Raw genomic sequence first — 24,017 nt, 5'->3', positions numbered from 1 at the left:
TCGTGTCCAAGTTATTAAATTGTAACTGAATTAAAATTCGAGGGACCAAAATAATTTTAGGTAAAATTTTTATAAAAGTAATTCAGAAAAATCATATAATTTAGCTGCAAATTAATGCCGAAAAATCATTGTAAAGAGACTAATTTGAAGTTAATTAAAAAAATAAAAGAACAATGTGATGTTCGATCATATGATCATATTATTATATTCTCTACCATCCAATTCAAACACGCTCATCCGTTGTGAGCCCTCAAACACTTAAACACACGAACATGGAATCCTGTTCTGATACCACTTTATTATGGACTAATCCATCACGAAAAACTCGATGATCGTGAACTGGTCCTTTCCGAAACCAGTAACTGAAACAAGATCAATCTCAGTGATATGGCAAAGCAAATTGCTCCATGCATGCCTTCTGTTTCAGACACTCTGCTCTTGTCTCTACACAAAGTTACCTGCGAGCTGTACAGTTCTTCACTTGCTGCGTAAGGCCCCAGAGTTTTGTCGCCCGTTTCCAGATGTTTGTAGCTTGTATGATTCAGTGACGTGGATGCTTCTGATTGTAGCAGTAATCAGCTAAGCCACCACGTGTTTTTCATTTCCATGTGGCTTCTTGAAGCTTCTTCTTTATAGACCTGAAGCTGCTATGACCTTTCTCGGACCAACTAAAAGATGTACTTCGCTTCCAGATATCTGAAGCGAGAGGTGAACTGAAGCTGGAGTTTTCGACCGCAGTCTCATCATCATACTCTGGAATCAAATGATGAGAGAATTAAGTAGGTTTTATTGATAACAGTATATTTGAAAAAGAACAGCAGTTGATTTCCACTTTGCAACAGCAAACAAACTACGTCGAAGAACATATCACAAAATAAACAAGAAATGTATGCCCGTTCAAAGAGGAGACAGAACATTAGAGTTCAGGTTAAACTGGCGGGCAGGGGCAGTAGTAAGAATGAACTGCCAGGAAACAGAAGCATCTAAATGAAAATAACGTTTGCTTGTAAGAAGATTATTTAAACAAGGAATGAATGGTTACCAGAAGATGACGGAAGCCGATAATGCGTTTTCAAGAACGTTGAAGCTTCCCTGTCCTTCTTGTGGCATAATACACGTATCAAAGTGTGAGCATCCCCTAGATATCGTTGCCCATACTTATGACTACTTACACCTACTGAAATGTGTTCACTGGATGCCATCAACATCCGTATTAACGATTCAGTCTGCCCAAAAATTTAGATGGAAAAATTTTCAGAAAAAATGAAAGTAATTGAATTTGTAGTAATCTAAATGCATGTATTAATCAACCTTCAGGGAAAACAAGTTCAGAATTTGATGGTAAAACTTTGCTTGCTCCTCAACTAATGAACGAGGAAGGCCTTCTCCATCAGCGACAAACAAGTCCTAGGAAACATGAAAGATAATGTGATGCTCAAATACAGATTACGGAGCAATGAAGAAAAATAAATGTGACTTGACAAGATTTCAAGTAACATTTTAAAAGTTTATCCATGACTAAGCTATTTCATTGTTGTCTGCCATTTTAACACTACGCAAAGTAGAGTGTTCCACTGGGTTCCATGTAACTGCATAAAAGTGTTAACCAGATTAAAGCCTGAGCAACGAATGTTTAGATGTTAAGAGAATTACTGGCACGTTATATGTGACTATACAGGGCAATGGTAAATATTAAGGTAGTTAAGATAGTTAGACGTGTGATGACAAGCTATGTAATAGAAGTTGAAACCTTAGGTCCAAAAGGCTGGCATTTATACTAAATCAGAGGAGCAGATGTAAACTTTTTATGGGAGTGATTCTCCTGACTGACCCTCCACAGGCCAAATAAAAAGGAGAAGCTATTTCTCCCAACCAAAGAGAGCATACTCTTACTCAATTGCTCGTGCTTAATCTCTTCATAACTTACACCTACAAGTCCCTCAGGTTCTTGAAAATAAGTTGGAGTCATAAATAAGTTCATAAGATCCAACTTATTTTGAACCTTGTACAAGGACATCTCATTAGCAGAAGTTCAGCACAGAAGGTAATGTATCGAAAAATTTGACTATATGCATGCTTGGATTTCACGACAATTGAAGTGGAGAGGAGTTGAGAAAGTGATTTGACAATTCACTAGTTGGAGTTCAGAAATTCATGAAGAAATATTAAAGATACTAAATGGTTACTATAATTACAAGATCTCTTCATGTAATTTGGAAAAAACTTCTCAACACATGGGAGATTACTACTATTGGACCAAATCAGGCTTTAGTGTTTAAGAAGAGTACATGCTCTCTTCCAAGCAGCTTCAGATTATCCTTGGCAAACAAAAGGGAATTAAGGAGAGATAAATAAGGAGAATCACGAGGAAGTTTGACATCAATATATGTTACTTGACAACTTCAAGTTTTCAGCAACAGATTCCAAAAAGAATGCTGATTGTGCACTGCCGGAGCAATAGAATAATACTTAATTGTCAATACAGTTATGCAATTTGTGCTTTTCGTAACAGGCTCCACCATAATAACACTCCTCGGATGATGATACTTGGCTTACCTTTAACATATTGAAATCTTCTTCAATCATGGGAATATCTGTATCAGAAAATGCACGTGAAGGGCCTCCATCGAGCAACACCCACATAAATCCTTCCTATTGCAATGGCACACAGAAAATCAGAAAAAAGATAGAAAAGACAAAATAATGTTATGATGCTACAGATACCACAAACAAAATCATACTAGTGATGCCTTCCAGATGTTTGACACCACGAGGTCTCTGATCGTATCATCAACCAAACCACATATATTATTGAGGACCTGTAAAGATGCTATTGAATGTTAGAGAAGTAAAAGGTAAAACAAAGCATAGCAAATTTCGTTTGTTTTCTCCATTTGGATTAGTGGAGGGGTGTATGTAGAATTTAGTGATTGATTCCATATGCTATGAAGTTTAGAGGGAAATTCCACTAGACAGCTAACAATGCTATATGAAACCAGTTGTTGAACTGTTACGAACTAAAAAGTTTTGAGTAAAGTGCGTGCCCATGGTATTAGAATCTTAAGCAAAACAAGGAGGAATCGAATTAATAATGATTGTAACAAGGAGGTGGTTACTATAACAGCCTCTGGAAATATATAATGCCTGCAAGGACTAAGATATCTTAGAATCAATCAACTAAAGTTGCCGATACACCAGGGCAGAGGGAAATGGAGTTCCATTGGTAGTAAACCTAAAAGAAGAGATCTACAAGCAAAATCCATTATTTGTTTATCAGATTATATTACATAACATTCATGTATTAATTATGAACATGGATCTCTATATTTGGAGAAAAATTGATCCACATAAAAGAACTATAGTAAATTTTATGATTATGCATGCACATGAATGCCTCTGTTCTGTGGGTTAGACTACATCTATGCATGTATTCATCTGTACCAGAGACGCAAAGAAAGTAACAGTGCAGATGATTATTAAATATCTTACGCTATCAAATTGCGGAAGTACATCATCTAAGCGATTTCCTTCAACACCTCCATGATACAAATAATATAGGAATGAATCTCTCATGTCCCAGAACACAATTTTGGTTCCTGGAAGTCCAATAACGAAGAAATTATGTGTTGGTTGGGCTCTTTAAAGTAAATCAGAGCAAATTTAACAATTGCAAAGTCCCCAAAGTCCAAACTGAAATGGTATATTTTGCATAAAATCATTCTCAGTGATAGACTTTAACTTGACCATTGCACGTTTCAAGTAAAAAACATTGAACATTTGCAATAAACTAACTACATCACCATCAACTATATGTCAGAGAATGTGAGGTAAATTCTTCCATACCCATAGCAACTCCATATTTGTGAAGACCACACCATAAAAAGCTGAAGTAACGAGAGAAGGAACTTATTTCTTGATTATTTCAGACACAACCTTTGACATGGAGGCCAAATTCCTTATTTGAGGCCATGCACATTGGATTTTCATAGACAAGCAGTGTTGAGATTTGGCCTAGGACTTTTGTCTGATTCAGTGACATGCTAATGAAACTTAATTTAGCATAAAACACAACAAACATTTTTATATTAAATGCTTACAACAAAATACACCAAGAAGTGACCAGAATTCACATTCAGAAAGAAACAAACTAACTCTCTTCATCTAAAGTTGGAACTCCTATTTGCTTTTGTGATACCAACAAATACTATTCCACTTCTTAGAAAAGGAAACAAAGTAATCTGGGTCAAAGTAATGATGTGACTGCTCCTAATTCTCCATCATTATTTTAAGCATACAACTTTAAAGAGACACAATTTACTTTTTCAACTCTCAGCTAATACTTTGTCGAATCCCAGTCAAGCAATTTTGCAGATTTTCCTTGTCCTTTGACTGGAGTGCAGGCTACCAGATCATTTTCAACCATTTGAAAGACCTATTACGTTATTCGATTCTCCACTATTCACCGTTCGTATTTGAAAACCAAATGAGAAGGTGAACAAAAAAGGCATTTTCACCTACGTACCATGGCTACAAAAAGTAGGTCACCAAACAAAAGATCGCAACTGATTTGCAGATCAAATAGGTCTTTGTACTAATCCAAAAAAAAATATGAGCCTTTGTACTTATAAAGTCATGGCAAAAATAGGAACTAAAGAGAATTGTTAATATAATAGAAAAACAATGAAAGGACAGCACAGAAAGATCAGGAAATTCGATGCATTCAGAAGTTCGTAAAAGCAAGACCCTTCATAAGCTTTGTTTGTTCCAAATTCAAGAAGTGGGCAGAAAATTATAGCTGATAGCACAGTAAAGGATATATGAGCTTTCAGTGGGCAGGTTGGGTTAGGTAAAAAATGGCTAGGTTCGAATTGCGTCCAAATAATGGTTCAAAATGGGTCGGGTGGCAAATGGGTCAGGTTTGTAGTAGCCATTACTTATATTCGATCTCTAAAAAAATGAAAGAGAAAAAGGGTCATATCTTGATTATTCAAGAGAGATAGCTACTGCTTCTAATATAGTATGACTAAATTTATATTATTCATTGGTCGTGGACTAATAAACATTCATTTGCTAAAGATAAAACAAAAAACTCTCTGAAGTATATAACAAAATACTACATCTTCCAAAGCAAATCATGAAACTAATAGTCATGCAATCAATTCTTCATATTTGTGGGTAGAATTGAACAATTAACTTTCAATGGCAAATAATAATAGTTAGTCGTCTATATTAATCATAAATGTTAGTCAATTATAAATTATTTCTAATTTTGATAATTGATATGTTGATTGAAGTTCATAATATAAATGGTACGTAATCAATTTACTCCGAATACCAAAAAAAATAACATGGTCACACGGCAATTGCATGTTTTGACTAATTTATAGAAAAGCTTTGTCTTCTCTAATTTGAAAATTGTTGATTTACTATATATATTTTGGTGATTTGTTTATTATACAACATGTGAAAATAGTTAGTGATATGTAGAGTTCCTCATTTATAAATAATGTTTGAGGTTCTATTTGATTTGTTCAAAAAATATCTGCATTTATTTATTTATTGAAACTCTCATATAAGCTTCAATATTATAACGCCTTTAGATATACATATGTAAAGGAGTAAATTAATTAATTGGTTTCATTGTATAATTTTTTTATTTCATAAATAACAACTAAATCAACAATGAATTTAAATAATTAAACCATGGGTTTCACCTATTTAAGACCCATCATGAACCCACATCAACCCACCTATGGTGCAATAAAATTTAAATAAATCCAACTAATTGGGCTCATTTTAAACTATGCTAACCCAATCCAAAACTAGTTGGGTTGGCTTAAGTAGTTGTAAAGTAAATGCAAACCTTAACCCACACTTCTACCAAGTGACTGCAATTAGATTGATCAACAAAATAAAGATTTAAAAGAAAAGGAAAAAGAAACCAATCCAGCAAAGAACATAATGCAACTTATAAGCAGCTCTGCCATGTCATGAGTTACCAGATTTGAAGTAGGACCTGCTTATTTAGAACAGTGACCAACAGAGAGGACATAAAAGTCTGTCATCCAAGGACCCAAGTCTTTTCAGCATGCAGGAAATAGCAAAAGGTTTTAGAACTATCTTAACATGTTCATACTCATGTAATTTTACAAGCTTCTAGCTATATATATATATATATATATATATATATATATTATCCATACTAATATAAAAAGAAAAACCCCTCCATACCCACTAACGGCTGTCAATGACACCGCCGCACAATTTTTTTTGTGAAGTAAAAAATGCCCTTCATAATAAATAACTAACTTATTCAACTTTCCCAAACTTACATTAATTGAAAAATTATTTTTTTTCTTTTTATCAGCTTATTTATAAGCATTTCAAAGCGCGAAAAATATTTTATTATATGAACGTAGGAACAACATGCCACAACAATAGTACAATATATAATTGAAGAGGAATGCATTGGTGCTTTAGTATGTCAATTTCAATATTTAATTTAATTATTAATTTATTTATTAACTTCCCACCCAACCATGTAACTTCCCGCTCCCCATATCTTTCAATAGTTATTCCTTCTTTTTATTTTATTCTCATTCATTTTTTTGGTCACTACTTTTTTATAAATTTAATATCTACTTATTATTTTTATATATACTTTATTAAATAATAAAATTTTATAAATATATTATTTTACATGATATTTATAAAAGTTGCACACACAGAGTGTGCCACAAATTACGTATATACAAATTACTACTATATATAAAGAAAGAAAGAAAAGAGAACAACTTGTCTTGTAAACTTTCCATCAATAAAGATGCACCAGAGCATATTAATGTAATATGTGCATGAGGACCATAACCAAATACCATTCTGAGAAAAAAAAATATATTATTCACGAGAAAGTTGACAGATTTAGAAGACAGGATCAGCCAAAACATACCAAGAAAATCGCTGGTCTTTCTAATTGCATTAGCAGCAGAATCCCTGATGCAGTCCAGTGTGGCAACAAAAAGCTCAGAAACTGATTCAGCATTCACATCTGTTGTCTCAGAATTCCCAGAAGTTTTTCCTGTTGCTGAGTGAAATGGAGAATCTGTTTAGGTAATGAAAAAGGAGAGGCAAAGAATCATGGATTTTCAGTTCATTTGAAACTTAATAACAGAATAGTCCAAGCAAGATTTAGAAAAGGTTTCCTTTCACTGTGTCTATACTTGCTCTGATACATTCTTTGAGCTATGGAGCCCATTATAAGAGTCTAAAACTTGCATTTACAAAAACTTCACATATGATGATCAAATTACACCTATATAACTTGTTTTAGGTGGATGCTAATTAGGGAACTCTCAATACTGGAATGAGAAAAATCACCCACAAGATTATACCTAAATACTGACCATGCAACCATAACCAACAACTGAACTGTAATCAAGTCATTTCTGCTTCTGTTCCTTTTCCATTTACAACCGAGTGGTAATGAAGTGACCATGTTTCCTTTGGGCACCTTTTTTACTTGCACCATTTCCTTTCTCCTTTCAGCTTTCTTTCTCTGTTTGTTTCCAAGTTCTTAAAAGGTTCAACATGAATATTGGTGGTAGACCCAATAACAGCACATGATAGCCTTCTGTAGGGCTAGAGACATTGAATATGATGCTTACGTTGTCTAAATGAGGACTATAATGCTAGCCCAAACTAATGCACAATTAAGCTAATAATGATTCCACTGTGATTGCATCAATAATGATAAGCATACTTACTTGGTCTTCAAGCACAAATTGTTCCTGGTTGGCTCAATAAATTTATCAATATTGTATCATTTTTTACCAAGAAATCAAAATTACCAAATAGATAGTAAGACACATGTCAGATAATACAACATATCACCAAGCTAACACTTGTTTACCAATGCATGATACATGACCTTTAAAAGCAACATGCTGATTTTTCATACCACTTCAAGCATTGCTGCTTCCTTTCATATCATGTCTGCTTCCAATGAAATTACTTAATCTAATTTATGGAGCGAACAGTTACAAGTCTGGAGTGTTTTTTTGGAAACCGCACCAACATCATAGAACTATGATGGTTGTCTATACCAAAACATGGATGCATTACACATTGTTTTGCCATTGTTAATGAACTGAGCTAATTTCAGCAGCTTTAGTTACAAGCATTGAAAACAGAATACTTGTGTATTCTCCAAACTTGTTTGTGAACAGGGCTTCTGAAAGCACAAGGAGCACATCTGTCATTTCTGCTTTTCATAGTTGTGCTTGACATTTCATGGTTTTGTCCCTATTTCTTGACCAAGGATGCTTCTTTAACTGAAATACACATGTTTTGGATGACTTCTGAGGAGACAGCCTAGTATGAGTATGATAATCTTTTTATGTACAGATTACCCCAAATGAACATCAACAATCCATATAAAGAACAAGAGTTGCAAATTAGATTTAAAAACTCCAGATTGCATGCTTACAAGCTTGAAGACAATGTCGGTCTGTTTGGTATGATGTGACGGATACCCACGACTTTCTAATGCCATCTTCAAGAGCAGAGATTTGTTTTTGAAAATACTGCAAAAACAAGCATCAAAATCTGCAGAATTAGTGGAAGTAGAATTTTAATGGAGACAGTTGCAACATGGTGAGCATATGGTTCAATCAGCTCCTAGAATGCTGCAGGACCTCCTTCTAACTATGTCTCCTATTTCACATGAAGAAAACCAATAGAATAAGTATCCCAAGCTGACCACTGGATGAGATATAGATGTTTAATACGTTATGTGTTTTTGCCTTTTAAAAGTGGACCTTGAGTTAATTTACAAAGTGCGGTCCTTGGATTCTAACACTGTTTCTCACCATTTAGAATATCCTACTAAATTATCAAGAAAAAAATGGTATATCATTAAAAATAATTATTTGTAGAATCATAAGACACACTCTAGAAAAGACATGAGTCCTTATCAGCATATCACTTAGTGTCTTACAATTGGTCAGTGAAATAGGTATAATACATGCTGTATACTCTTGAATGACTCTGACCACCAAGTTGTGTCTCCTTGCTTAGATCAATGTCTCGCATAAGACAGTCTAAGAAACTAATACAACAGGGCCAATAATTTTTCCTCCATGATAATTCAAACATCTGTGACGCATGCCAGCTTTATGCAAGTACTCTCAGAACAATATATAGAACAATTGTTAAGACTTTAAAGAATTTGCTGTCTCACAATTGGCAAATATTTGTAAAACATATCAAACAAATTGAGTGAATGAACCTGGCAAAAAAGAGAGAACAGTACATTGAAGTTCTGTGCAAATGAATCAGAATAAAACTTGCACTCACTCGGAAAGTATTCAATCTGATACAAAGCTTGGAAGCGGTCAATTCATCTAACTGTTTATATATTTCATCATCTATAATGAAACTCTCCACTGCCTTTTTCTTGACAATAGGAAATGTTGCTTCCTTGTAACGAGTCAGTGGAGGAGTAGGAGGATACAAGCTTTGCTTCTCAACTGCAGTACAAAATGTATTGTTATTCCCGTGTTAATTGTAAGTAGCTGTATAGAAATGGCTGCAAAAGAACAAATAAACCGTGCATGTATAAGAGTTTCTGAAGAATTAACCCTGAGGAGAATCGACAAACAAACAGAGCATGCGATAAAAGTTAGAGGCACGCGCAATATAGCCTCAACTTACTTTTGCAGCATACTTATTTTATTTGCTATAATTACTAGTTGTAGTTTTAAGCTCTATGCACACAAAAATCATCTTCCAAAGCAAATCCGTTCAGCTATTCATTATCATTAAGCAACCACTATATGTTTCCTATTACGTATTAGCTCATAACACATTGCAAGAATTCATATCTACTTTAGTCCAAATATACATTTTCTTTTCTTTAACAGAGAGCACAAAATGTCTAGCCCTCTACCAGCCTTTACTTGTCAAAAACTTCCCAATTGCTAAATCTCTTAGCCACTTCCTTAAACAATTTCTCAGTACCCACCAAGGCCAGGCCAGTTCCATAATGAGTAGATGGTCATCCAATAGTATATGACATAAGTCATGTGACTTTTCCAACTATAGGAAAGAAGTCACCTTGTAGCAACAAACTTGATCAAAATTAGCATATGAAGTTTGTACTTGGAGCTTTACTAACACGCACTAGGAATTAGTTTTCAGGGGGTACTTACCCAACTGGCTAACCACTTTCACCAAATAATTGTCCAGGCTGTGGAAAATAATGGATAGTAGAGCTTGTAAATGAGTGATGTCCATTGGAAGACTCCACTCAAAAAATTGATCTACTGTCTGCAAATTATATCCACAAATAAAAAATTCAAGTAGTTGTTTTTACTAAAATATAAAAGACAATATACCAAGCAAAAAGACAGTTACTTTAGCAAACAAAACAGCAGACACAGACAAGAATACAACTTGGAAAATATTAAACAAATGAAACAAAGGTTTCACCTGCAAAACGCTATGCTAGAACCAAAAAGATTTTGAGTGATATAATATCAAAGCATCTCATGGATTGAAACATACCATGTCAGTAATTGGATTGAATTGAAAATCAAGAACTTCAACATTTAATAGACATCAGTACAAGCTATTTATGTCAAGCACACAACTTTGTTATTCACAAACAGTCTTATTCACTACAGAAAAATGGCAACTTTATTCTTTACAAGCTGTGATGCAGAAAAAATTGAAAAAATAAAAGGGCAGGATTTTAGTAACAGAAAGGAGTAAAAACCATGAGCTTGAAGCCTGTTGCAGGTGCTAGTGCAGAGAAGTCGATCAAAATAGGCAAAATAAAGATAACTAAAAATCTGAAACTGGAAACATACTTAAGATGTATGGAGTTACATAACAAGCCTTATGGACTTAGAATTGTGAACTAAGCAAGACTCTGCCAATTTTCAAAGCTAGGACCTCCAATGTTATAGCAAAATAGACCTAGATTCAACATGTAAGACTAATGCAACACTCTCCTGACAAATCTCAGGAAACAAAGTAAGGATCCTCCTATTAACCTAACTAAGCAAATACAATTAAATTGATCCCAGCTAGCATACCAGTGAAAATCAGACACTCCATTGGAGGGCATATTGGGCCACACAGGCTTCTTAGCTGACCTATCTTGTTGGATTTAAAAATCCAAAATGGCTGTTTGATTTGCCAATTCAAGGGGCTACTATATCATGCCACATGCAAGTGGTGTCATCTAATGAAATAAGGATCTGAACAACTTTCCAGATAAATGTAGGCAAGTAGGCAGATGCTGAAGCATACAGGAATATAAAAATTTTCCTGCCATTTCGAAATTGGATATTTTGGTTAGACTGTTCAAAACCTACTTGAAGTAATGGATTATCATGAAGCTTGAGAATCATTGCCCGACACTTATCCATCTTTGATACAGATCCTACAAGAAACATTTGGACTAAATGAAGTTTTCCCCTCGCATGAGGGCACAAATCTTGCAGTGGGCACAAATAAGGATCTTGCTCTATTCACTTTATGTTATATATCATGCAGAAGGTATCAATTATATAGGAATACTGCATACCTCCTCTATGATCCTAAACACTTCAACTGCTGAAGCTGCCTGTTTTTGCTGAAATGATAAAGGTTCCCAATCCTGTATATATGGGAAAACCAATGATGTCAGACCACCGTGAAGACGCCCAAAGAGTACCATGTCTACATTTTTATGTTTGTCCGTGAAAAATCATAGCAAAACGATGATAAGACTTAAACATTATATTTTGTTGATTTGTTATATCTTAGTACAGTGCCAAGTGCAGATTGCAGTACCCCAACCAAGTAAGAAACATACCTCAAGATCAAAAGCTCGTCCAGTCCATTCCAGAATTCTGTCGTGTTGTGCGACCACCCAATCTAGAATGATGGACCTTGAAATTTCAGCAATCTGGGGAAAGGAGGAGAGAAGAATAAGTATACAGTATATCAAGATCACTTATGAGCAAATCCAGAAAGCAATGTAAGGAGCAAAGGGAGACTTTCAAGTTCATTTTTGCTCTTTAACATCTTCAAATGTGGGAAACGATTGCAGAAAATGTAATCCGTCACTTTCTGAGAGAGAGAGAGAGAGAGAGAGAGAGATTGGGCATTGGTGTCATGAAATTCCAGTCATACAGACCAGAAGAAGGCTTCATCCAGCCTTAACCAAATAGCAGAAATAGGGATAACTCTCCCCGGTTTTGCAGTGATGTTGATCACTAGTATTCAAAATAACGCTTGCACCCAAGAAGGGGATTCCAGAGGCAAAGTGCAGAAAAATGAATTTGTGTCTGTGCACTGAGACTGATCCTTTTATGAGACCATCTAAAATTCTTCATATAATGTGACATAAAAAGCAGCAGAACAAACTCAAGATCTTATAATTCTTTCTTTCTTTGAACAGAAAAATGAGAAATAAGCAAGATGAGCAATTGAAATAATAGTGTTGTATGAAGGAACTTATACTTTCAGGATCAAAAATCAAATCACATAACAACTACCCCCGAAAAGAAGAATGAATTAACGAACCGGGTAATGGTCAAATTCTTGGCAATATTGTGAATCATTTCCTTCACAAGCTGAAGAATAAAGCTGAATAAGGCAACGCTCCAACGCATAAGCAGCAGGAAGCACTTTCCTGACATCGTCGGTGAGGCATGTAATATCCTTGAGAAACGGCTTCTAAGAGAAGAAAGAAAGAAAAAGTATCATTAAATAATAGCTGACTTAAAAGATCTAGAGCAGACACTTTCATTTTCATCAAAATCAGACCAGTCTTTCACCATAAAACTGGTGCAACGTTTTTGCTGAGACTATAGCGCATCTGGGGTACCAACGACGTAATACTGGGGCAAATAGGGAAAGATCCTTCTCAGCAATCAATCTAAGTTCACTTGCAAGGATTGCAAGTGGATGCATCTTATCTTTGGCAGACCCAATAGTAGTAAGTTCAGTTACCTGAGACCATTAAGGTAGGATAACAATTGTTATGATTAACAATTAGTTTGGTAAATGATTGCTAACTTACACATAGAGCTTACCCTCTTGCATGCAGCATCCAAAGATTTCTCGACATACTTTTTGATCTTTTCACGGGCCATCTCATCAGGAAGGCAAGATCCTGCAAACTGCCAGGAGGAAAAGTTAGTGTGTAGAGTAAAAGGAATTTTCTAGCACTCAGCAGGAAGCTGCAGCATTCTGAGAGAACAAATTATTGAAATAAATTGATCCTGGCAGAAAGACCACAGTAATCAGAACATTCTTAGTATTCTAAATGAGAAAGGAAAAAGAATGAAATTAACAGCTTAATGTAAATTTCACCCCTCTAATTCACCTTAGAACACAGAGATCACTGAATGAAAAGTTTATATGGAAGGTCCTTTATAAACCATGCAGAACAAATTTCAAATGATTAATTGGCAATATTACCTGGTTATTTCCATGTGGAACAAAATCCTGAACCCCAGCAGACAATACCAATGTCAACACCCTCTCAAAGAATGATGATTTCTGAAAATAGAAGATCATTTCAGAGAGAATATTCAAGGCGCTCACACATTTCACTGACATCACAACAGTAGAACCAAATACTTGGTTATATCAAGTTGTAGAATTAGATAACCTGACTAAAATGTAGGTGATAATCCAGCAATTTACTCTCGCACCAAGAGGTAATTGATGAAAATATAGACTGGAGCAAATTCAATCTAATCTCACATCCATTGCCAATGGTGAAACATGTCAGGCTCTTCAAATAAGCCACTTCCTTGTCATCATAAACTCCAGCAGATAGAACTCTCTCAACTTCACAAATTGCATAGTCCAATAGTACTGCCTCCTCGGTTGCAACGAACTTCCATTAAGAAGAAAATGTATTTGAAACTTTATCAAGGATACATTACAATGATTAAGACTCAAATTTAAGAAAGAGCAGCATACATTCATAAAATAAAGGATAACTACACTCCCCTCCTCTGAGGTTTGCTTCCGTCTAACAAATGAGCCACTTTGTTAGTCGAAATTCACTGAATTTGTTAATATTAAGAAAACAATCTAAATTACCCCAGATTGACTTATTATTGGCTTATAGTCGATCAAATAAATCTTTTTATGACCAAATTACCCTCATACGACTTCATGCATTAATGCATGTGAAGAGGTATATTTTCACCATTATAAGGGTAGTTTAGTTCGAAAAAAATTGTTTGGAAAGCAATAAGTTAGTAATAAGTCAATCGAGGGTACATATCAATTTTCATTCAACTTTTTTTCATTAATATGAGTAAATTCAGTGAATTTTGACTAACGGGGAACTTATTCCATAGATAGAAGCAAACCTCAGGGGATGCTAGATGTAATTTCTCAAACCACAGGGGTCTATGTGTAATTACACCAAACTAAGGGGAATGTATTATCCCTAAAACAAAACCTAAACATCCAACGAAACAATTGGCCCTATTAGCAGTTTAGATTAAACATTTATTGTATTGAAGCATATATTAGTTTTTACTTTATTCAATTAAAGGCAAAACAAAAACACATGCATGGGAACTTTTCAATTTCTTTGAATGAAAAATAACCAACATCTGCCCAGAAGAAAATGCTGCAGACATGATCTGCTTTTCATTTTTCTAAGACATGATCTTCATGCATTAATGCATGTGAAGAGGTATATTTTCACCATTATAAGGGTAGTTTAGTTCGAAAAAAATTGTTTGGAAAGCAATAAGTTAGTAATAAGTCAATCGAGGGTACATATCAATTTTCATTCAACTTTTTTTCATTAATATGAGTAAATTCAGTGAATTTTGACTAACGGGGAACTTATTCCATAGATAGAAGCAAACCTCAGGGGATGCTAGATGTAATTTCTCAAACCACAGGGGTCTATGTGTAATTACACCAAACTAAGGGGAATGTATTATCCCTAAAACAAAACCTAAACATCCAACGAAACAATTGGCCCTATTAGCAGTTTAGATTAAACATTTATTGTATTGAAGCATATATTAGTTTTTACTTTATTCAATTAAAGGCAAAACAAAAACACATGCATGGGAACTTTTCAATTTCTTTGAATGAAAAATAACCAACATCTGCCCAGAAGAAAATGCTGCAGACATGATCTGCTTTTCATTTTTCTAAGATATGGGTTCAGTTTTTGGAGAATAGAAAATTCTCATTTTTGCCAATCTGAGAAATCTTTTTGAAGAAACAAACTGTGATATTCTCAAAACAGAAAACAGATACTCCATCTGACAATTTCCTTACTTTCCGTCAAAGTTACATGTAAAGCAGCACACTAAAGTATGTCAATTAGAGAATGCAATAACTTACAAGGCTACAATATAAAGAACACATTTCTAGAACAGGTCCAGAAGCCTGAATCATCTACATTCAAATAACTCTACAGCCATCAAAATAGTTGCATGTGCTAGCAACCATCAGGTAGTATTATGGAATTACAGATAAAACTTTAATAGAGAATTTACACCTGTTTAAAAAGCACCCATGCAAATAATGCATGATGCAGCCTCTCTGTGATGCCCAACATTGACCAAGTCAACTTCATCAATTTCAGGACCTCTTCTGCTTCCTGGTACAGAACTGAAATACTATAATCTAGAAACATAGATGTTTTGTGGAAAAGACGAACCTTAATGCAAAAGTAAAAAGTAAATCACCAAAGAGAAAAGCCCAAACCAAGTGCAAACCTCTATGAGCTGGCCATCCTCCAAAATGTCAAATACACCACAGAGTAACTTCTCGTAGAGTCTAATGTTCAAATGATAACCAGTTGTCCAATAGTATGTTTCTCCCTCCACCCCAAAGCGCCCAGGTATGGATGAGAATGCCAAAGCAACTTGTCGAAGAGTTAAAAGAACATCACTCCGTTGAGAAGGAGACATCTTAATATCCCATTCCTAACCATAAAAGGGCAATTTGCTAAGAATGAAACTTCAAATGTTTGTAAGAAAGATAAATTCAAGAAGATACCTGTGCATTTCTAATTTTTTCAAGTGAAGTTCCAATCAGCTGCTTTTCGGTCTTCCTATCATCAGAAGAAACTAGTTCTTCGAAAACACTTGCCTAATAAGAGCAGTTACAGCTAGAGTCACAAACTGAAAACAACTCAAGCACCAAGAAATTTGGGTTCTAAAACAGTTAATACCTCATACAAGGACGTTTTAAAGTTACAACAAAGTTGATATTTACTGGGACGAAATCAAATGAAGTACATCATATAGTTGGCGTAAGTCATCTTTACTATATTGCTATATCAATATGATATCACTTCATAGTTCTCAACTATTTTAATATTATTAAAAGAAGAAAAATTATAAAAATAAAACATATTTAAAAAGTTCATAAAAATAAACAAAGTCGTTACTCCAAGTAATGACTTGCCCAAAACTCTTTTTCTTATTTTTCTTGGAACTCCCAAAACTATTTTTTTATTCTTTATTTTTATTTTTATATTTATTTCCTAATTTTTTAAAAATTAATTATTCAGTAATTCAATAACTCATAAAATGTTAATTATTTTATATATATTAAAATATTTTTACTAAACAATGCCATGTAATATTATCTAGTCTTTGCTTTGTAAACTTGGTGAAGAAATTATTTTGTAAAATTTTAATTATTTTAATTTTTAAAAATATTTTTGTTCACTTTTTCAACCAAAGAATTAAGAGTAAAAAGTTAGAAACATGAATTATCAAATGCAAATAATAAATAGACAAAGCAAACTGTATATAACATTAACAGATACACTAATCCCAAACCAAAGTATACTTTTTGTACAGATATTGGGGGGGGAAGCTCCACCAATTTGACAAGGTTAGGTCATAGAAGGTAAAATAATGAATACTCCCAACAATGTTGATTACATTCAGGGTTGGTGGAACTTTTATCCTTTATACTTGTACATAAAAGTATACTTTGCATGTTGGATTCAAAGTATGTGTTTGTTAAATATGTTTTTTGTAACGTTTTACTAGTAATTCTTTGGTAAATGAAAAAATAAGTATTTTTTATAATTAGGTTAATTAAAACTTCATAAAATCATCTCTTCAAAAAGTTTGTAGATCAAAAATACATAATATTACATGATATTGTAATTAATGAAAATAATTTAGCATATTAATACAAGATAATTAAACATTTTATGAATTATCAAATTACTAAATAACGGATTTAATAAATACAAAGTCAAAACCTGAGAATAGCAGCAAGAACAGTATCAAAGTCAACATTGTGCTTAACTAGAGAACATGCTCATACCAGAAGCAGGAACTGAAATGGAAGAAAATGCTGCTAAGGAAAAACCAACAAGAATCAGTATTTACTTGTCTGTTCTTCCACTTCAGGTATGATTTCTCACTTGGAAAATCAGATCTTAATGCACCAGTAAGAAGCACCAATGACAATTGTGGAATATCAATTGATTCGCAAGATTTCCCTGTCGCAAACTGTGTCAATCTTCGTCTAATAAATGTATCTGCTGCTTCTGAGATCTAATGCAGACATGGAGTGAGTTAATGTTGGTATTGAATAACAGAAACAATAATAGTCAATACCTATGAAAGTTGACATATTCATGAACTAAGGGTTCGTTTGATTCAAGTGACCCGAAAAAGGAATTGAAAGGAGCAGGGGAAGTGAAAGGGGAAAGGCAAGGCAAAGAATAATAATTTTCCTTCAAATTGTTTTGTATGATTGGAAGGGGAGCAAATCTCAAATACTTCCACTTGTTTGGTACGAGTAAAACATATTAATAAGAAAAAGACTATTTTTTGTAATTTTACTGAATCATTTTGTATTAGAAAATAAATAAATTAATATTATACTAATATAATTTTAGTATTATCAAAAAAAATCAAAAATTGTATTAATAAGAATATTTATCAAACAAGAACAAGAATATTTTTTCTTAATAAAAATATTCATCGTTAACTATGGTAGTTTTTCAGCGATTCGTTTATCTTTTCTTTGGCGATTATGTACGGTATTTTGTGCGGAAAGGAGAAAACAAATGGGAGAAAAATTATATATATACAGGCAGAGTAAATTAAAATAAAATATATACTTTTTGTTTTTTGGCCTTATACTTTCGCGTTTCCGCGCAAGTTTGGATGGAAACAAAATTAGACTCCAAAGGGGTTTCATATACATCGAATTTTACTTCCCCTCCATCTCTTCCCACTAACCAAACGCCGAACTATTTCTTATACATTTTCTTTTACTTCCGCCTTTTTTGTACTCCTACTTTTCGCCCCAACCAAACATCTAAGTACAACAAAAGAAGTGTATTCAAATCAGACAAAAAAGGACCGTCATATTATCACATATTGGACATTACAAAACTGAACTCTTAACCCCAAGCGACCTTTTTCATATACAGAATCGTTTCTCTTTAATATTCAATTGGAAAACCGAATGTTCTACTAATTCCTAATGAATCGAGATCTGAAATTATACATTAGGATATTTATGACACCTTTCAGAGCCACACTTGTCATGTAGAGTCAGTTAATGAGTGAGCAAGATAAGAATTAGCTGAATTTCCTTAGCATAAACGCGAGAAATTGATGAAGTGAAAACCCAAGAGCACATCTGGTTTTCTATGAATTTCGTAGTCCCAATTAACCAAAGAAGCACAAAGCTTATGTCATGCAGCCTCTAATACAAATGCCTTCTCATCTAGCACATCAATGTGGAAAGACATCTACCAGTAAATAAAACAAAAAAAGAAAAGCCACCAAAAAAATATGGCGATGCTCAATGTAATTATAAATTGTCTATTTATTTCAAAATGATCATTCATCCATCCATGCAATCATGCATAGACAAAAACACATAGTATGCCGCGTAGAAATTTAATAACAAGCATTGTAACCAATAACTGTATACAGAAAAACATGGAGAAGCAAAATATGTAAAAAGAATTTCTCTTGACGATTTACATTAAGATATTTGGATGTCTTGGTTTCAATGTAATGTTTCCATAATTATGCAGCACAAATGGTTTCTGTACTTGTTTGTCTATTGAAAATGTAAATTCTCTGAGTTTTAAGGTGTTCAAAATAACTCAAACACTATGTTCATGTAAATGTTGATGATCCTAAAGGGTTGGAGAAATCAGAATACTTTCTGTCTTGAGTTCCATCATGGGATTCAGGCTAGGGATAACTCTGTCCACCTAAGTTTGTAGTGCATACTGAATTTACTCCCAAACTAACAAATTATAGGGAAAAGGAAAAGGGCAATGCTGCCAATGTACAGGAGGAATGATAAGCTGGATAATCATAGCATCACCTGACAGTAGCATATTTTGCCCAACTGAAAAACAAGATCAGGAAGAAATTTGAACATAATACTTGCCTGCATTTGTATGCGAATGGTGTCAAGGACCTTGAAATGCCTTTCAGGAGATTCGGATTCTATATGTCGTTCTGTATGCCGTTTATCTCTTCTATTCTTCAACCCTGCAAGAAACTTAGAACTTTTTTCTCTCTTTTTACCCTCAGTCGAGTGTATTTCCACCCTATGCGAGCAAGGAAGGAAAGTTAGATAAAGGAATCGAGCATGAAATACACTAGCTAATTTTGATTTTAAGACAACATTGCAGACACAAACAAAGTCACAATACATTATATTTTTTTAAAAAAACCAGACACAAGCACAAGCACAAGCAGATTGCTGTTATGCATCAGCTATTAAAGCAGGTTTTTCCAAGTAGAGAACAGCAGGAAGAGAGGAAAGTTTACCCAGAAAACAGCATACATGCAAGAAACACTTCATAAGCAGATTCCTGCATGTCATCATCCAGTAGACCTTCACAAATTCTGAAACTATGTATCAGTTTACTCAAAGAATGGAATTTTTAATTTAACACAGACAAAAAAGACAAATCAGGAGACTATGCATGAGCTATTGGGAGTGTAACTATTATAATCTGGATGAGTTCAATAAATTAATGAGATGCCATTCCCCTGACCATCATGAAACTTCCTGCCTCCTGAAAATAATGGAGGTAGAAGGTATATAAATCAGCTACACCATGATGAACTAATTCCTTATACTAATGGCGATCAAGGCTGAATCAATTGAACAATGAGATTACTGAAAGAACCTAAAATTGAGAAGGTAAAGTGAACTTACACGACCCTTTATCAGCCACATAACAAAAGAGGATAAGAAGCAAGGTAGTAAAAAGCTTATGAGATAAGTAATCAAGTCTTATTCCCTTCCAAACCCTTCCTATGGTCCATCCTTTGTTTTGTTGAGATTCCCTTATTCCCATGATACTGATATTAATATTTTTTTTCTTACCAACCTTAGAAGTTAACGTCGCATATGAATCTCTCTCATCACACGACCTATCAGAAACCATTGGTGCCCTTTTAACACTAAGAAACTATTTGCTTTCAAATACAAGTTTCTTGTGATCATCATGAAAGTGAAAGCACATTAACATTATTTTGCCAATAAATATATATCAATCTCAAAAGCATCTCTCTTTTCTTATGCATGTAAGGTTATAAATACATATTAATTTCAGCTTCTATTTACACTTTGGGGTTTGTAATGCAATGTACTAGTAAGGAGCTCAACAGAAGGCTGTTTCTTATCACAATAGCATCGCAGAATGTTTTGAGGATTTGACCAATAGTTGAAACGTACAGCGTGATATTCGATGAAAGACATTTGGAGAAACAAAAACAAGAGAAGTACTCGGTATGTTTGGATTATTTTGAAAATGCTTTCTGAAAAATGTGAAAATAGTTCTTATGCAATTATGAAGAGTTTGTTTTGACCACATAAGTTGACAGGCTGAGTTTACATTTCATTTACACATTTTGGATTTTTTTCTTCAAACAGTAAAAAGAGTGTCTTTTGAAACACAACCTTATTTTCTTCAGAAAATGGTGTGGGCCACGGAGATAGGGTTAGAAATAGGTATTTTTTCCCAAACACACTTACAAGAAGTAGTAAATGAGCAAAAGAAACACAGTTTTGGCATTTTTAAGGGATGCAGAAAAGAAAATATGTTCTCAAAACGAATATAAACATAGCCTTAATATTCATTTCGATGTTACATTTTCTCTCCACAAAGTTGGTGGTTTGGGTTATCATCATACAAGACGAGGAATAAATATACCTGTTTTAAGAGTTGGCAAACCTACTGAAAGAATACTTGCGTTATGCAGGGAATTTATATCTGGAGCTGCAGTTGCTTGCTTAGAGGGTAACTGTGATCTTTCACCAGCTGGATTTGACCATTGAGAATTGCGTGATTCGACAAACTCCCTTTGGTTCGTGATAATTGGTGGTGGAACTCGATGAGGTGGAGATCCAGCTGCATCTGGATCTGAATGAAGATAAAAAACATCCCCTGATTGCAAGTGCCTCTGCAGAAAATAGTATCATTAACTTTCCCAAGAAAACAGGAATACTGAAGGAGAAAATCTATCAGAAGAGGAGAAAATGAAACTTAATATACTAAAACTTCTAGAAAAAGCACAAAACTGATAATATACTTGCAAGTGCAGGCACACTCACACGGACATAAACTACACATAGCATACTGTGCATGTGCATATGTGCACATACTTACATGTTTAATAAAAAACAAACAACATATGTGCAAATAAAGGCACATTAAACACTAGCACATAGCTTACTCAATTCCATGATCTCAATTGTCTTTAGCTATTAATATACTATATGTACATACATACACATAGTTTAAACCATCTTCACAAATTGTCAACTTGTATCATAAGGAAAATGTCTATATTCACTCTTCTATACGCCTAGTAGAAAATCAACGTTAATAGAAAAAATACAATAAGGAAGAAAAGGAGAAAGAAATAAGAAAAGAGTAAATCGTTACAGAGGTAGTGCCCTGTGGTATGGAATTCACACATGTTAGTTCAATGATAACAATCAGTATTAACTATTGAATGGTTAACCAAATTTGATATAGTCAAAAGGAGGATAAGCAGCTTTCTGGACAAATGGAAGAATATTGTGCATTTTTATCTCAAGTTTATTAGGGTCTTCAACAGTATGTCCTCCGGAGGCTTAGCAGATATCAACCCTAAAGCATCCAAGAGGACTAGAGAAAATGCAAAATTTGGTGCTCAAAGGATAGCAACTGACGATAGTTGTTGTTGACTGGCACTTATAGTAGGAACAAATTTTGGAATCCCGTTAAGATTCTACCAGAGAATATTCTTCAGGAATATAAAACTTAAGATGTGACATAACAAATAGGTAGGTCTCATGATCATGCATTGCCTTTGTTTGTTTGTTCCACAGCATGATACCATTCCCTTCTCAATTCTATTACCTAAGGGGAAAATTTTGATCAATGCTTTCACATTTACAAGAACTACAATGTTTCAAATTAGGTAGACATTAGCGGCTCCTAAATTCAGAAACAACTTACCGCAAGCTATAAATCTTTTATTGAAACCTGTAGTACTACTCAAAGTCCAAAGACAGCCTGAACTATGTAATCCCAGAAAATGCTCTGTACATATTGACTTGCTTTGATTACACAAAATTTGCTATCGTGTGAACTCTTCAACGCACAAAATGGCTCATATAGTCATGCAATATTTTGGGGCGTAATACACATGCGTGAAACCTGAACAAGCCAAAAATATAGAAGAGACTAACAAATGGAACTTAAAGCCAAATCAACTTCAAATTCCAGTTCAAGAACAACTAAAAGATCACAGTTAGCAATCAACCAAAAAATATATATAAAAAAACGAAAAAACGAATACCAGGATCAATCTTTTCTGCATTTCTTACCATTACTGGATGTGTAGAGTCGAAGTAATATCTCTTAGTTGCTTCAGAAACATCAAGCACGCCACCTGACCAACAACAAGAATCATCATGTCCCTCCACCAAGATCATGACAAACATGAAAAATAATACATAACCAACGCCCGGTTACACACACACTGACATGCACATAGAACTCTGCTTTAACTAAGTGAAGACATGTTCCGTCAATCATTACCATAATACTGTACTGGTCTACAACCAAAACCCATGATTTGAAGAATCATTCTACTCAAAGAAGAGCTAAACCCAGAACTGTCTGGCGCATAACTTGGTCAAAAACAGTAATCCAAAACAGCTCCGAACTTCAGCCTATACAAAATCAACTCACAGAAACAAAAACCAGCGGCACTCATCTACTCTTCCAAAACACACTCCTACATACACGTACCAGACTCAACACATTCAAGAACGTAATCAATGCTGATAGCATCAAAGTCGATGTTGGAAAAGGAGGTAGTAGGTCCCGCCGGAGTTGTAATCTTTCCGATGATGCCGGATGACATCAGGAACTCCAGTAGCTTCCGACGATCGCTGCGGTACCTCCGCAACAGAGGATTCGAGGACTCCATTCAAAAATTCTTGGGCACAGAGGGTGAGAGAGGTCTTCGGTGTGAACGATGAAACAAGAAACGAGAATTATTATGGGACAAAAAGAGTGTTTTTTCGAGGAGCGCGAAAAGCCGACTCCCGACGGCATAAAGCCAAAGTCTTTCCTTTCACAGTCTTTACCTTCCACTTTTGTTCGGTGCTGTTGGGCCTTTGACTGGAGAATTATTGGGTCCAGGCCCATGTCAAACCCATGGGCCTGAACCCATTATGCCTAATGGTCCCTTTTTTTTTTTTTTCTTTTAGCTCGAATCAACCAATACATTACTGTACAAATACTCACATAAAGTGAGATAAAGATCCTAAGTGAAATCCATAATTTCAAACTTATTTATGGAAAACTCACCATTAGTTTCAACTACTAAACTAAGATATTATTGATCAAATAATTTTCTTATTAACTACCAAAAGCTGATATAATAGATATTAATTAAAGTTGGTCGTAATAATTCATATTTAAAACGTTTGAATAGTTAACATTATAAAATAATTTTATT

The 24,017-nt window shown here is 34.3% G+C and overlaps 1 protein-coding gene across 2 annotated transcripts; it reads right to left on the bottom strand.

The window, feature by feature from the left end:
- Positions 1-128: 128 nt before the first annotated feature.
- Positions 129-23,625, bottom strand: LOC105164132 (DNA topoisomerase 4 subunit B (DUF810)). 2 transcript variants are annotated; one of them, XM_011082710.3, is made up of 26 exons: positions 23,303-23,625; positions 22,876-22,940; positions 21,212-21,461; positions 19,818-19,884; positions 19,432-19,594; positions 17,397-17,564; positions 16,042-16,134; positions 15,759-15,968; positions 15,539-15,640; positions 13,667-13,897; positions 13,474-13,554; positions 13,086-13,172; positions 12,817-13,002; positions 12,574-12,726; positions 11,861-11,953; positions 11,591-11,662; positions 10,209-10,326; positions 9,355-9,527; positions 8,486-8,582; positions 6,950-7,102; positions 3,490-3,596; positions 2,742-2,819; positions 2,557-2,652; positions 1,312-1,407; positions 1,043-1,226; positions 129-753 (listed from the first exon to the last, which is right to left on the bottom strand). In XM_011082710.3, exons 1-26 carry the CDS (start codon positions 23,481-23,483, stop codon positions 599-601), a joined length of 3,459 nt encoding a protein of 1,152 aa, XP_011081012.1. In that variant the 5' UTR covers positions 23,484-23,625; the 3' UTR covers positions 129-598. The 2 variants fall into 2 exon arrangements, with proteins under 2 accessions (XP_011081012.1, XP_011081014.1); XM_011082712.3 differs by lacking the exons at positions 22,876-22,940; positions 23,303-23,625 and having other exon boundaries at positions 19,818-19,895; positions 21,212-21,352.
- Positions 23,626-24,017: the final 392 nt, after the last annotated feature.

This window comes from Sesamum indicum, linkage group LG6 (genome assembly GCF_026168435.1).
Source record: "Sesamum indicum cultivar Baizhima isolate 11 linkage group LG6, ASM2616843v1, whole genome shotgun sequence".
NCBI lineage: Eukaryota > Viridiplantae > Streptophyta > Magnoliopsida > Lamiales > Pedaliaceae > Sesamum > Sesamum indicum.
This window is presented reverse-complemented; position numbering and strand designations above follow the sequence as displayed.

Excerpts from the sequence above, each read along its gene's own strand:
- LOC105164132 (XM_011082710.3), bottom strand. The coding sequence starts at position 23,483 with ATGGAGTCCTCGAATCCTCTGTTGCGGAGGTACCGCAGCGATCGTCGG. Across the intron at positions 19,885-21,211 it reads TTTGCCAACTCTTAAAACAG|GTCTACTGGATGATGACATG; the intron begins GTATATTTATTC and ends GAATTTGTGAAG. Across the intron at positions 1,227-1,311 it reads TGAACTTGTTTTCCCTGAAG|ACTGAATCGTTAATACGGAT; the intron begins GTTGATTAATAC and ends ATTTTTGGGCAG.